We start from the raw sequence: 16,591 nt of genomic DNA on the forward strand, positions 1-16,591 counted from the left end.
CAGGGAAGGAGCCCCCCTCCCTGCCATGTATCAAGCAGGGAGGGGGGACGAAAAAAAAAAAATTAGTAGTAATAAAAAAAAAAGAAATTAAATAGTAATACAAAAATAATAAAAAATTAAATTAAATAAATAAAAATATTAAATAATAATAAAAAAATATTAAAATAATAATAATAAAAAAAAATTGCCCATCCCCCACCAAGGCTCTGCAACACACGCTCACACACTGCACTCATACACTCACACTGCACTCATACACACACGCTGCATTCATATACACACGCTGCACTCATACACACGCTGCAGTCATACACACGCTGCACTCATACACACGCTGCACTCATACACTCACACTGCATTCATACACACACACTGCATTCATACACACACACTGCATTCATTATACACACACTGTAAATAGATATTCAATTAATATATTTTTTTTAGGATCTAATTTTATTTAGAAATTTACCAGTAGCTGCTGCATTTCTCACCCTAGTCTTATACTCGAGTCAATAAGTTTTCCCAGTTTTTTGGGGTAAAATTAGGGGCCTCGGCTTATATTCGGGTCGGCTTATACTCGAGTATATACGGTAGGTCATTTTATTATTACAATTTGCAGGACCTGCCTGACAACCCAGACCGAAAGTTCAGGGAATTTAATTTGCTAGCAATATATTTAACCTTATAACTTTCCAAGACACCATAAAACCTGTACATGGGGGTTACTGTTTTAAACGGAAGACTTCGCTGAACACAAATATTAGTGTTTCAAAAAAGTAAAATGTATTACAACGACAATATCGTCAGTGAAAGTGAAATATCGTCAGTGAAAAAAAAAAAACACGCACACAGATATGATTAAGGTACAAAATACATTTTGTCACAACTCCATGAAATGAACCAATAGATTTATTGCATGAATAATGCATCAGTGGAGCAGTATGTCAAAATCTGTATTTTAAATGTAACTGTGCATAGCAGAAAGCAGGCAATCTATCAAAAACAATTACACTCATCAATTAGCATAGATCTGCCTGCATTTGAAAAACCTAGAAATGTAATTGGAGTTACAGAACTGTCTAAAAGGTCTATTTTAAACTGGAAAAAAAACAGCAAAAGACTTGTCCTAAAACTGTCATTCCAGAATGTGATAAACGCACATGTGGAATGAAGGAAGGGGGCGGGGATAGAACGCTGCCCCAGGATTGACGTGGAGGGGAGTATCCATGTGATGCTCTGACGTCGCCTTGCCCATGTGGACTTTCTCACAGACTTCCGCCTAAACATGGCAGCTTCCATGGCAGCACAGGCTGGCACAGTGCTTAGGAGTTTTACCGCAAAGACCTCTCTTCTCAGCAGAATACAGGTGAGGAGGCACACAGCCTTCCATACTGAGCAGTGTTGCCCTGTAGATCAATAAACACTCCAGTCCCTCTCAGTACTTCAAAGTGAAGGGGGGAGAGAGTTCAGCTGCTGTCCCTCACTCAATGTACGAGATTGGAGATATAATCCATACTGCATTGATTTCTGCATTGGAATTATCTTGCACAGCATCTAATCCAATTCGAAATTATGTACATGCTTCTGTAATATTATGTCTTTTGGCTTTAACATGTTTCTACTGCTGGTTCAATGATCTACACTACAGTATTTTAATTAGAAGTGTGCACCACTAAGCTAGTTAACTGCATGTGTTTGCCACCATATTTGCAGAATATTTAAATAAAACGTGTATAATATGGGAATAACCGTATTTTAAATGCGTGTCCTTTTTGCTTCACAAATGACCTTCAGTAAAACTTGTTTTTCAGTACTTGTCCTTTATGACCTTTGGTTTAGTTGTGTTTGCTATTGAGAGCACTCACCTGAAAGAAGTTCCTGCTCTTTATGACTATATAACTATTGCTGTAATCATCAGCCAAGAGCCATTTTATTCTAGTTTGTTAATTATGCTTCAATCAGTGTATGGGGTATAAAATTACTTTGTGTGTGATCCTATTTTTATTTTTTATTGTTATTATTGCATTCTATGGAATCTGAAAGTTGTTGAAACACTGAATTGTTTTGAGATGCCTTCATATTTTAAAATTATGTATATATAAAGAAATATATCTCCTTGCACAAGCAAAATAAAAACAAAGTGTTTCATGGGAAGCTGTAGACAAGTTAACCCCTTACGACACAGCTTCAGAAGCTGGACATACCCAATTTTTGCATTTTTTGCTGTTTGTGTTCAAATGCAATTTGCATCTCTCTCATTTACTGTACCAACACATATTATATACCGTTTTTTAGACAACAAAAAGGGCTTTAATTTGATGTGACATATACATATATAAATTCTCATGTATTACAAAAAAAATGCAAAATAATGTGTGAAAAAACAAAAAAATGCTTTTTTTTTTTTCTCCCAAGTTTTGGCAATAATAATGTGTGTATAATATGTCCAGCTTAGGAAAAGTAATTCAAAAGAAATTCATTTATGTGTCTTGATTTACAAAATGCATAATATGTGTAGGATTTCAGTTTATTTAGAAAGTTACAAGTCACAAACTACAAGGTCTAAAATAAAATTTCAATGTGAAACAATTTTAGAAGTTGGTATGTTTGTCTTGGAAGTTTAATACCTATTGCAGGAAACAAAATTGGCACACAAAAGTATATATTTATATAAAGTAGACATCACAGGTTATTTACCTAAGGTTAGTTTGACACTTTTTGCGTAGCCATTTCACCGCCAATCTCTGCTAAATATTGGAGTAAAATGTTATTTTTTCTCTATTTTTGGCATATACACACACATTACAAGGTTTTTGTAATGTGTATTTCGCAAACCAAGTGTGTGCTATCCCTGTACAGAACCCCATATTGTGCTCAGCCACATCTGCTGAGTAAAATGATAGTATACCTTTGCCCCTATTCTGTGAAGCTACAATGCCATAAAGGAGACCATGCTATTTCAGTTTCTATAGTTGGAATTTTCATAGATGGTCATATGTCTGATTTTGTGGCATTATAGCCATTTGACTGTTCAAATAACCCCACAAAGGCCTTCCATTTGAGAAAGCAGACACTCCAGGGTATGTTATTAGGCATATATTATACCTTAACTTGCCACCATTTTTTCACCAATTTATTTAAAATTTTGTGGTGTGAAAAAATAAATAAATTTTTTTACATACATGTTGCATTTTCGCTGGGTATTTCTTACATTTGATAAGTGCCACTGTCATAAATTCCCCCTAAGTATGCTCAGTTACCTCTTCTGAGTAAAACAATATGCCCAATGTATGACCTAGACACTATTTTGTGAAGTTACAGTGCTGTGAAAGAGACGTGACAAGTTCAGGTTTTTAAGTGTGAATTTACATGGAGAGCTTTAATGGGTCCGTATTCTATTTTTAAATATGTAAGCAAGCTGCTTTTTCCAACTACCCCAAAAAGGCATACTATTTCTTAAAGAAGACGCCCAAGGGTATTTCAAAAGGCAAATTTTGAACCTTAGCGTGGGATAATTTTTCCGTTAGCTTGTATCAAATGTAGTGGTAATAAGCATTTTTTTTTCTGCCTTTTTGACACACTGAGTTTGTACTGTATATTTTGCAAACCTTATGTGTGCTACGGCTATATAATACTTCCTATCTTGCTCAGCTATGTTGTCTGAGCACAGCAATACCCCCAAAATTACCTTTGCCAGGTATATGCGGACATTGAAGTGGCACATTTCAGACACAGCCATTTAAGTTTTTTCAAACTTTACATTTTTACGCTGTGTCCATACCCCACTTTGGAGGTTTTTTTGTAAGTTAATTATTCCAGCTACCCCATAAAGGCATACCATTTCTTAAAGAAGACACCCTAGGGTATTTAAAAAGACGTGTTTTGAACCTTAGCGTGAAATAATTTTTCCGCTAGCTTATACCAAGTGTAGTGTTAATACACATTTTTTTTATGCCTTTTTGACATACTCAATGAGTTTGTAATATATATTTTGCAAACCTTATATGTGCTACAGCAGTATAATACATGTTGCTCCGCTTTGTCATCTGAGTACAGCAATACCCCCGTATGTACTTTTACCAGGTATATGACAACGTTGAAGGGGCACATTTGAGACACAGCCATTTAAGTTAGAATTTTTACGCTGAGTCCATTCTCCACTTTGGAATTTTTTAAATAGGTTTTGTATTCCAATTACTTCACAAAGGCATACTATTTCCTAAAGAAGACACCCCAGGGTGTTTCAAAAGGCATATTTGAAACCTTAGCGTGGGATAATTTTTTCGCTAGCCTGTACCAAGTGTAGCGGTAATATGCATTTTCCCCCTTTTTAAAATTATTTTTAACTTTTTCAAAGTTTTTTTAACTTTTTCAAAGTTTTTTTTTAACTTTTTCAAAGTTTTTTTAACTTTTTCAAAGTTTTTTTTTAACTTTTTCAAAGTTTTTTTAACTTTTTCAAAGTTTTTTTAACTTTTTCAAAGTTTTTTTAACTTTTTCAAAGTTTTTTTAACTTTTTCAAAGTTTTTTTAACTTTTTCAAAGTTTTATTTAGCTTTTAACAACTTATTTTACTATTTTAAAACTTTTTTTATACTTTTAATAGTTTTTTTTTTTTACTTTTAACCCCTAACTAGCCTAACCGTAAATCCCCCAATTTCCTCACAAACTTCTACCCACCCTAGCTAAATAAATAAATATTTTTAAATATTTAAATGAATTAATTAAATACATTTAACCTGAGGAGTAAAACAAATAAAAGTTAACCCTCAGGGGTTTAAAAAAAAATAAAAAATAAATAAATAAAAATAAAAAATCAGATCACAGTGAAATACTGTGATCTGTATTTTGATCACTGCAGGCAGTGATCATAGGGCAGGGAAGGGGTTAATTTTTATTTGAAAGAGGTGAGGGGGGGTGGGATTTTGTAACTAACTGTTTTTTTTTTTTTTTACAGCCAGAGACAGATCAGCACCGATCTGTCTCTCTGCAGTTCACAGCTCACACGGAGCTGCAGGGAAACAGATCGGGTTTCACTGCAGCACGTATGATCGTTCTGACTCCCGGTCAGAGCGATCACATGGGCTGAATCAGTGAAACTGCCCGGGGTAGTGTGCCTCCAATATGGAGACACACTACAGGAAGATTAACCCCACGATTGCCGCGATTGTTGCAATCAGGGGTTAATTTTCATTTTGGACGGACATTTTCCGTCCAGCGTCCTTAAGGGGAGTGCTGCAATGACGGAAAATTTCCGTCCAGCGTCCTTAAGGGGTTAAAGGAATGCTGTAAGCACCAAGCCAGCATTTGTATATAAATCATGCACCATTAGTGCCAATACTTATCTGCCATTTAAGAGTTAAAGGGACACTATAGTTACCAGAACAATCACAGCTTAATGTAGTTGTTCTGGTGAGTGTAGCCTGTCCCTGTAGCCTTTTTGCAAAAAACACAACCTTTTTAGACAAATTCATTGTTTACATTGCTCCCTAGGGACACCTCCAATGGCCACTGGAGGCACTTCCTGGAACAGGGCTGCAATGTGTGCAGCACTGACGTTCGGATGGAGACGCTGCACTTTCCTCATAGAGGCATTGATTCAATGCATCTCTATGAGGAGATGCTGATTGGCTAAGCTGTTTGGCCCCCGCCCTGCCTCCTTGACAATCTCAATTCTGATGTCAACCAAGAAGGTGAATCGGGGGCGAGGACAGTGCCTTGCGGATCCATGTGGCGCCGTAACGTTTATTACCTATTGAGGGGGGTAAGCTACCTAAATAGTGGTTTTAACACTATATGGTCAGGAATTCGTTTGTATGCCTGACCCTATAGTGTTCCTTTATATCGTTTTGTTTGTGCAGCCTTAGCCACATATCCTCTGGCTGTGACTCACAAAGACTCCATAAAAATATTTCCAATTTTACATCCCATTGTGCTTACTTTAGAAATTTGTATCTCCTGCTTTATTATTTGAATTGTAATCACACACTTAGGCTGCTGTAGGCTCTAGCAGGTAACTAAAAGACCAGGAGATATATGCTAAAACAAACACATTGTGCATTAAAGGACCACTATAGTGCCAGGAAAACAAACTAGTTTTCCTGGCACTATAGTGTTAATAGGTCTCCCCCTCCCGCCGGGCTGAAGTGGAAGGAAGGGGTTAAAATATACTTTCTCCAGGTAGTGGTCTGGGTGCCTATAGTGGTAATTTAAGGAAAGTTTAACCTCCCCACTAAAAAAATACCAAAAATAAATAAAAAATAATCACTGTTTAGTAGGTGGCTCTCTTGTCTGCTGCCTTTGCAAGCTCTCCCCTTGTAGCCCAGACTTTATGTAGCTGTCCAATCACAGACTTCCTTACCTATACAGCTCAATGAGTCAGGTGCAAGTCAGGTGCTCTGGGAATCTGCCACCCACCTGCCATCCACTGAGCTAAACAAACCAAGAGTACAGACCTGCTGTCTGCTTGAAAGCCAAGGAATGTTTCAATGTTAATTTTATAAAAGTGCCGATTCCTTTTTAAATATGCACTTTTTGTAAAATGAATAAAAGAGGCTGCACTTTTCACATCACAAAGCACTCCAGCCAGCTGTATGTACATCTAAGGGGTAGAGCACATGTGTGTTTAGTTTTAGGGTAGTGTTAACTACCACAAATTAATTTAGATGCCCGGACATATGAGGCATTTAACAATCAGGGCGGATGCGCAAATCTATTAATTTTTTTTTTTTTTGTGCTTGATGTGTAAAAAAAAAAAAAAATTATAAGCAAAAGTATTGTTGGATATACATATTGAATGTTCAAATAATGCCCTACTATCACTTAAAAAAACGTATATAATATGGATGGGGGGGAATTGGGTGCACACAAAGATAAACCCTTAAATTATAATAGAACAAACACGTGGCACATGCTAGGTTTTGTTTTTGTTTCAGAAGCTGAACAGTTGTCTCCATTCTTAAAGGGATCCTATAGTGCCAGGAAAACAAACCAGATTTCCTGGCACTATAGGCTCTTGGAGTGTCCGCCTTCCTTGGCGCTGAAGGTGTTAAAACCCCTTCAGCCACTTACCTTAATCCAGCGCCGGGCTCCCTCTGTGCTTTTGACCCCTCCTCCCCCGCCAACGTCAGCTCCCGAGTGGAGCCGAATGTGCGTGCATTCAAACCCGCCCATAGGAAAGCATTACTCAATACTTTCCTATGGGGATCTTATTTGACGCTGGACTCTTCAAATAAGTGCAATTTACTCAGTGTAAATCGCGGAAGCAGCCCCTAGTGGCTGAAAGGGAGACAGCCACTAGAGGCTGGATTAACCCTGCAGTGTAATCTCTGAAACTGCTATGTTTTCAGCTGCAGGGTTAAAACTAAGGGGACCTGGCACCTAGACCTCTTCATTAAGACCTAAAGTGGTCTGGGTGCCTATAGTAGTCCTTTTAGGAATTAAAAAGTGAGCTTTTTTCTTTTTTTGTGTGGAAAGTCTGTACTGAGGCTGTGTGAGACACAGCCATGTGAGGTGTTGCAGGACTATTTAAACAAAGTGATAAGAAGAATAAGTTTGACCCCCTCCTTCAATTTGCTTTTTACTCACCTTGAATTCCTGGTGTAACCATTAGATCTCTTTACAGGAAGTGTTTAGGAAGTTTGTGCAAGTCACATGCGGGGAATTTTCAGTAGGACTTTATAAACAAAGTAACATCTAAATGGCTGAGAACTGAGCAGTGTGACTGCAGAGGCATGATCTATTCACCATAACTGTTTTATTAAAGTAACACTGTAGTCACCAGGACAACTACAGCTTAACCCCTTAAGGACACATGACGTGTGTGACATGTCATGATTCCCTTTTATTCCAGAAGTTTGGTCCTTTAAAGGGTTAAAGGGACACTCCAGGCACCCAGACCACTTCTGCCCATTGGAGTGGTCTGGGTGCCAACTCCCATCACTATTAATCCTGCAAGTGTAATTGTTGTAGTTTTTATAAACTGCAATAATTACCTTGCATGGTTAAGTACTCCTCTAGTACCTTGTCTATCAGACAGCCACTAGAGGGACTTCCGTGTTCTTAAAACATGAAAAGTGTTTTAGACGACGCTGGACGTTCTCACGCTATGCATGAGGACCTCCAGCGTCGCCGGAATCCCCATAGAAAAGCATTGAATAATGCATTCCTTTGGGGAGGTAAAATGCGCGACCATTGCCCCGCATGCGCATTGGGTCTCCCCCGTCGGCGGGGAGGAGCATGGGCGGAGCCTGACCCAGCACCGAGGGACATCGGCGCTGGATTCAGGTAAGTCACTGAAGGGGTTTTAACCCCTTCAGCAACATGGGAGGGAGGGGGCACTACAGGGTTTTCCTGGCACTGGATAGTCCCTTTCAATGTAGCTGTTCTGGTGAGTATAATCATTGACTTCAGGCATTTTCATGCAAACACTGCCTTTTTAGAGAAAAGGCAGTGCTTACATTGCCCATAGGGACACCTCCAAGTGGCGGCCACTCAGATGGCCACTAGATGTGCTTCCTGGCTCATTGCTGTTCAGCGTCTCCACTCTATGCACGGGGACGCTGAATTTTCCTCATAGAGTTGCATTGATTTAATGCTTCTATATGAGGAGGTGCTGAATCGCCAAAAGAGTGTTTGCCCCCGCCCCCTTGCTGATTTTAGCCAATCCAATGCTTTCCCCATGGAAAAAGTTCATTGTCTTTATGACTATAACTATTGCTGCTATAACTTTCCCATGGGAAAGCATTGGATTGGCTAAAAATCTGCAATTCTGATGTCACCAAGGGGGCGGGACTAGCACCGGAGAGCCCGCAGAGGCTGGAAATAAGGTGAGTTTTTTGTATTAACTTTAAGGGGGGGCAAGCCACCTAAATTTCCCCCCCCCTTTTCCCCTCCCCCTTTTCCCCCCCCTTTTCCCCCCCCCCTTTTCCCCTCCCTTTTCCCCTCCCTTTTCCCCTCCCTTTTCCCCTCCCTTTTCCCCTCCCTTTTCCCCTCCCTTTTCCCCTCCCTTTTCCCCTCCCTTTTCCCCTCCCTTTTCCCCTCCCTTTTCCCCTCCCTTTTCCCCTCCCTTTTCCCCTCCCTTTTCCCCTCCCTTTTCCCCTCCCTTTTCCCCTCCCTTTTCCCCTCCCTTTTCCCCTCCCTTTTCCCCTCCCTTTTCCCCTCCCTTTTCCCCTCCCTTTTCCCCTGATAAGCAATCCCTAGGTTTATTAACAAAACCTGACCACCCGGAAAATGTACAAGGAACTTCCAGTCTGAACCAGTGAATGTGCTCACAAGTTATTGCACTGCTTAAGGAAACTCTATGAATATATATATAAAAAAAATGTATTTTCTTAATTTTGCACGTTGGAATTTTTGCAAATTTTTCAAATATTCACTAACCGAAAATCCAACTTATTTTTAAATAGCTACCAAAAACACTTGCCTGCTTTCCCATAAAGTGAAATGTTTATAGTAAAAAAGTATATTCATGATCACAAAGGTGACTTCCAACCCCCCTGCCTTAAGCTGACACCATTGCAGGGTTCAAGATGTTTCTGAGAGACGCACTGCTACAATAACAAGCAAAATTGAGGATGAAGGTGATTTTTCTCATTTAGCTAAAATGCAGTTAGTCAAGAAAGAGAGAGCTTGACAAATTGGCTTTTCACTGAATTGCTTACAAGCCCTGGCAATTTCTTTTCTATTGAATTCCTTGTTGGTTTCAACCATAACTTGAGGTTTGGATAAACTTGCTTCCAAGTCTTTTCAAACACCATTCTACTTTTTTCTGTATGGTTTTCTGCTTATGACGTACTTAGAATCTTTACAGGAACTACAGCGATCAATGCCTGCTACACATAGGCTGTGATATAAAAGTACATATCGCGAACACTTGAGCAGCTCAAGGAGAATATTCGTACAGAAATGAAAGCGCTAGAGCCTCAAACATTTACTAATGTTATGAAAAGTGCAATCAAAAGAGTCCGAATTTGTGAGGCGGCAAATGGAGCTCATTTAAAAGACATCACCTTCTGTACCTTGTCAAACAAATCTTCATATGTTAAGCATTCATTGTTTGTAATATTGAAATTGGTTTATTAATAAAAAAAAAAAAGTTGTTGAATACCCATTGGTAATGACGGTATTTCAAAAATTTGGTGACTCTAATCGTGGTGCATTACTGTAAGTTTTACTTGTAATCAAATATTACGTCCTGCTAAAACGGGCACTCCAGGGTTGTTGTTAATATTTAATGTGTTCTATAGATGATTCTTGAGAATATTCATTGACTGTCCCAGTTTGCAGCCTTTTTTTTTTTTTTTTAATTGGAGATCTGTTCTACCCTCTTTGTTCACCTTTGTCTAGGGACTGACTGACACCTCTAAGACAATTTTTGTCGTTTCATAGCATTCCTTGGGGGGGGGGGGGGGGGATTAGTAAGCGAAAGCCTGCTCGCTAATCTATATTTGATTATGCTTTAGCTTCATGTGCATGCAAAGTTCAAATATATCATTCATTTCATTCACAGTAAACCTATGGTGGCATCCATCCACTCGTTGGATCCATCCAGTTGTTTCATTATTTTTTCTCTAATCCCTTAAGAACGGATGGCTAAATAATTCTGTCATAAGAAACCAGTCATTAAATATTGTTTATTAAATTTGAATATCCCACCCAATTAAAAATTACAGGGTTGTAGAGCTGCAAATACTTGTGCAAAACAATCCGGGCTTATGAATATGGTCTTTAAAGGGACACTATAGTCACCCAGACCACTTCAGCTCAGAGAAACTGAGATGTTTATATTGCCTGGTTAATCCAAACTGTAGTGGCTGTCTTCCTGACAGCTGCTAGAGGCTCTTCTGCGACGCTGGATGCGAAAATCACATCCAGCGTGCAGAACGTCCATAGAAAAGCATTTGAGAAATGCTTTCCTATGGACTGTTTGAATGCGCATGCGGCTCTTTCCACGTATGCGCATTCCCCTCCACTCGGGAGCTGACACGGCGGGGAGGAGAGGTCACCAGCACCGAGGGAGCCTGGCGCTTGATTAAGGTAAGTAACTGAAGGGCTTTTAACCCCTTCAGCGCCAAGGGAGAGCGGCCCTGAGGGTGGAATACTAAACCCACCAAAACCAATGCATCCTGCTCTAGTGGTTATCGTGCCAGAAATGCCTTAAAGGATCACTATAGCCTTCTTTCTTGCTTTTATATGAACTTGCCATAAAAAATAAATCCATGCCCTTTTTAACCCCTTAAGGACACATGACGTGTGTGACATGTCATGATTCCCTTTTATTACAGAAGTTTGGTCCTTAAGGAGTTAATAATAAAACTTACCTCCGTTCCAGCGCTGAGCTCCCTGCTAGGCCACGCCCCCTTTTTCGTCTAAATGACGAAATCGCAGGGCCCAACAGGACGCTTCTCTTTGAGAAGCGTCATCGCGATGTGGTGTACATGCGCAGTTTCACGCTGCACCAATCGCACTCTTCATAGAGTGGCATTGAATGCCGCCCTATGAAGAAACTCAGCGCTCAACCGCGCATGTGACTGACAGCTCAGCTCGCTTTCTATACCCGCCCCCCTCTTCAGCCAAACAGTGTGTTTGCATGTTTGCATAGAAACACTATATATAGAGATCTCTATATAGTGTTTCAATGCAAACACACAAGTAGTAAAAAATTAGACATACACACACTCTCTCCATCCTTCCCCATCATCCATATCCATCCTTCCCCATCATCCATATCCATCCTTCCCCATCATTCATATCCATCCTTCCCCATCATCCATATCCATCCCGTCACTGTCACCCACCCACACTCACTAAATAAGTTTACTTACAGTTTGAATTCTCCCCTTCTGCTCGTTCTCTGGTCTTCAGCTTGTCAGCTCCAGCCAACTCCCACGTGCTGCTGCTTCTGCTGACAGCCTGCAGACAGGATGCTCGTGCACAGTGTTGCACAGAGCTGCCCTGTGTTCTGTTGACAGCAGATCTGAGTGGATGGAGGCGTTTTATGCCTCCATCAACTTGGAAGTCCCTCTGGTGGCATTCTGAGTGACTGCAACTGGAGGTGTTCCTAGCTTTCAATGTAAACACTGCATTTTCTCAGAAAATACAGTGTTTACATGATGGAGGCTGCCGGGAGCTATAGTTCTCACCTGAACAACCTCATTAAGCTGAAGTTGTTCAGGTGACTATAGTGTCAAGTCGTTTAAAAACAGTTTAACAACTTACCTGAGCACTTATGCACTGCTTCCGGGTTCTATTGTAAGAGTCTAGTAAGACTCACTTACCAGTAAGGGCAGTGCAAGCCTGCTGTTATTGGCTAAGATTGTCAGCTGAAGCGCTCTCATTGCAGTGTGGCCATTTATTAAACCTTAGAGAAACAAAAAAATAATGCCAGGAAAATCAAGCACTCCAAATTCAAAATGAAAGGTCCACCCGATACATAAACAAACAGGGGAAAACAAAGGCCAAATAAATCTCTTACATGTATTAGATTGCCTGGTCCTTAACCCCTTAAGGACAGAGCTTCAGAAGCTTGTCTTTCACTTAATGACAACAGCATTTTTTGCTGTTCAACTGCAATTTGCATCTCTCTCGTTTATTGCACCGACACATATTATATACCGTTTTTTTAAAGGACAGAAAGGGCTTTAATTTGATGTAACACATATATGTATATAAATGCTTATTTATTATAAAAAAATACAGAAATATGCAAAATAAATGAATTTGTGTGGGTTTTATTTTACAGTTTTTGCAATATTAATGTGTACATAATTAGTGCAGGTTAAGGAAAGTAATTAAAAATAAAATCATTTAGTTGTTCTGATTTACAGAATATATAATGTGTCTGGGATTTCCAGTTTTTTTGTGGTAGTTACAGGTCACAAAGCACAAGGAGTAAAATAAACTTTTAATGTGGAACGATTTTAGAATTTGGTATGTTTGTCTTGTAAGCTTAATAGCCATAAAAGAAAACAAAATTGCCACACAAAAGTATATATTTATATAAAGTAGACATCACAGGCTATTTACCTAAGGTTAGTTTGACACTTTCTACGTAGCCATTTCACCGCCAACCTCTGCTAAATATTGGAGTAAAATTTAGTTTTCTTTGGTTTTTGGCACACAAACTTATAGCAAAGAACTTCTCATGTGTATTTTATAAAGTTGGTGTGTGCTATTCCTGTACAAAGTTTTATTTTGTGTTCAGTTACATCTGCTGAGTAAAATGACACCCCCCATTGTATGTCTTTGGCACTATTTCGTGAAGCTACAGTGCCATATAGGAGACCTGTCCTTTTCAGTACTCACAGTAGAATTTTGAGAGATGGATTTAATGAGCCTATGCTTCCATTTGGGATATTATAACAGTTTGACTGTTCAAAAAAAAAAAAACCACAAAGGCCTACCATTTGTAAAAGTAGACACTCCAGGGTATCTCATAAGGTGCATATTGTGCCTTAACATGCCCCCATTTCTTCACCAATAGATGCCAAAGTATGTGTCAAAAAATAATTTTGTGTGTTTTTTACACATGGATTGCATTTTTGCTGGGCATTTTGTATATTTCACATGTGCCACTAAGTCCAAACCCCCCAAATTATGTTCAGCTAAGTCTTCTGAGTAAAATGACACCCACATTGTATGTCTTTGGCACTATTTTGTGAAGCTACAGTACCATATAGGAGACCAAGCCATATTAGTTTTTACCGAACTTTAAATTTTGACGCTGGGCCTATGTGCAATTTCCAAGCATCTTAGCAGGTTTTAAATTCAAACTACCCCACAAAGGTCTACCATTTCTTAAAGTAGACACCCCAGGGTATTTCAAAAGGTATATTCTAAACCTTAGTGTAGGATCATTTTTTTGTTAGTTTGTACCAAATCTAGTTGTAATTAGCATTTTTTCTGCCTTTTTGACACACACTTGGAGATGTTACTGTATATTTTGCTATCCTTATGTGTGCTACGGCAGTATAACACCTAATATGTTGCTCAGCTATGTCATCTTAGTGCAACGATACCCACATGTGTACCTTTTTCATGGTTATGTGGATGGTGAAGGGGCACATTGGAGACACACCACTTCCATATTTTTCAAAAGTGGATGCTGGGCCCAAGTCTCATTTTAGCAGCTCAGGACTGCAAATTACCTCTCAAAGGCCACATATATTTTTAAGTATAAGCAGCTCATCAATTCAAATTATGAACAAGTGCATACTATTTGCTGTGAAAATGGGGAATAGTTGGTGTAAACTTATCCGGGGGTAGTACCCAGTCATCTGCGTCCCAGGCAATGGATTCCGAAAGCAAAACACAGACAGACCACAAAGAGCGAGAACACAGAGAGAGAAACTTGTAATACCGGTCCTTAGAATGGCCGGGCTATACAAGCAGAGAATTGTCAAGGTACAAGCCGAGGTCAAAGGAGTAAAGAGAAACGGAATAACGATAGGACAAGCTGAGGTCAAGGATCAGAGAAGACAGGATAAACGGTAGACAAAGCCAAGATTCGGTAACCAATCAGACAGATGACTACAAATCACACCCCAAAACTGGTCTACTTATTCGGCCTGGGTGTGAAAATTTTTAAAACAGTGGCCAATACATAGGCCGGGCTGAGAGGGGCAATCAGGGCAGTAATAGCTGGTCTCAACGCCCCTCTTGTAATACACCCTGCACCTTTTCTGGGGGTTTTGTTTTTTAGGGGTTGGTGGAATCTTAAAGCAGAAGTGACCTGCCTCCATTCTTCTGCTAGGCTCCACTGATGGTCTCCTTGTGTGGCATTCTAGCAGCCCAGAAATGAGCTCAAACTGGAAAGAAAGAAAAGTGCTTTTCAGCCCAGCATTTGCCTTTTTAAAAATGACAAAGGCATTGTGTGCCATCTGCATCAGGTATATGCCCACTTTTTTATACCATGCCCTGGTCTTTCTCATGATCAAATACGGCTGCATCAGTTGATCGGACAGGTCAACGCCCCCCATATGCCGATTATATTGCCGTATGCAGACTGGCACCCGTTTACATTCGTCTCTGACACGAACTGCGACCCTCCGAGTGTTTTCACCATGGATGGTGGTTAAGATGAAAACATCCTTTTTATCCCTGTACTTGAGTGCCAGCAGTTCATTCTGGCCGAGAGCTGCTGTTTCCCCCCTTTTAATTTTTTGTTCGCTAGAGCCTTTGGGAAACCTGTGCGACTCTTCCGAATAGTGCCACAGGCCACGGTCTCGAAGCAGTACAACATTTTTAACAGTGGGATGCTATTATAAAAGTTTATCAATGTATAGATGATAACCTTTATTAAGTAGTGGCTTCATTAAGTCCCAGACAATTTTCCCAATGGTCCCTACTATATCTGGGCAACCTGGGGAATCAAGGTGGCTATCCCTTCCTTCGTATACACGGAAGGTGTATACGTAGCCACTGCCACTTTCACACAGTTTATAAAATTTGATCCCATATCGGGATCTTTTGGATGGGATATATGGTCTAAACCCCAGTCTTCCCTTAAACTTCATGAGGGACTCGTCAATGGAAATGGTTTTATTGGGGGTATATATAGTGGCAAATTTACTGTTAGTGGGCAATTAAAGGGCGTATTTTATAAAGAAGATCATACTGCGGATCACCTTTTGGGGGGCACTTGTTGTTATCACTAAAGAGCATGAATCGTAGTATGTATTCATATCTTTCCCTCGTCATTGTCTCTGCAAAAATTGGGGTATTGCAAATAGGATGTTTGGACCAATACATCCTAATTGTGGGCTTTTTAATTAGCCCCATTAACATGGTCAGTGCCCAGAATTGTTTCAATTCTGGCACACTGGTTCAGTTCCATCTCTCTTTCCTGGAGATAAGAGTCTGGATTGCGTGCCAGATATTGCTCCGCATAGAGATTAGTCTGGGTGACTATCTCCCCAAAAATCTCATCCCCCAAGAACAGCTGCATAACATCCAGCGCACTATAGGCAGACAGGTCAGCCTGTATGCCAGGATTGGCTGTATACACTGGGATGTCTGGGGAAAAAATATTAGGGGGTACCCAGTCATCTGCGCCATGTTCAGCATTAGGGGAATCGTCGATTTCCCCTGATGGTCCTACAGTATCTGGCACATAGTCCCTGTCCCCTGCGTCCCCTGCGTCACTCCCTGCGCCACTCTGAGGCAGTGTCAGTCGCCTCTGAGTCGGCCGCTAACAGGGCATAAGCCTCCTCTGCGCTATTCTTTCTAAACATTGTTAATACAGCTAACAAAACTCAAAAATTTTATTTTTATTTTTTTATTCCCTAATTCCCACTAAATTCCACCCACCAAAATAAATCACAAATTAATAAAATCAAATAATAAAATTTAACCCCTTAGGGTTACAAAAAACAAAATGTAACCCTTGAAAGTAAAAAAAAAAATAGATCACAGTAAAGTACTGTGACCTGTATATTGATCACTGCTAGCAGTGATCAAGCAGCAGGGAAAGGGTTAAAAAAATTATTTTAACTACAGGGAAAGGAATTTTATACTTAAGTATAACTTTGCAATAACGCAGGGACACAATGTAGCACCGATCCGTCTCTCTCCACTTCACAAACCCACACGAG

At 39.9% G+C, this 16,591-nt stretch overlaps 1 protein-coding gene across 1 annotated transcript in view; it reads left to right on the forward strand.

Annotated features, from left to right (window-relative positions):
- Positions 1 to 1,239: 1,239 nt before the first annotated feature.
- SUCLG2 (succinate-CoA ligase GDP-forming subunit beta) overlaps positions 1,240 to 16,591 on the forward strand; it is a 269,052-nt gene continuing 253,700 nt past the window's right edge. The window contains exon 1 of the mRNA XM_063426806.1: positions 1,240 to 1,369. Within this exon, the coding sequence (XP_063282876.1) occupies positions 1,289 to 1,369 (81 nt within the window). The 5' untranslated portion in view covers positions 1,240 to 1,288. The remainder of the gene's footprint in view (positions 1,370 to 16,591) is intronic.

The sequence above is a fragment of the Pelobates fuscus genome, chromosome 7 (genome assembly GCF_036172605.1).
Source record: "Pelobates fuscus isolate aPelFus1 chromosome 7, aPelFus1.pri, whole genome shotgun sequence".
Classification (NCBI taxonomy): Eukaryota; Metazoa; Chordata; class Amphibia; order Anura; family Pelobatidae; genus Pelobates; species Pelobates fuscus.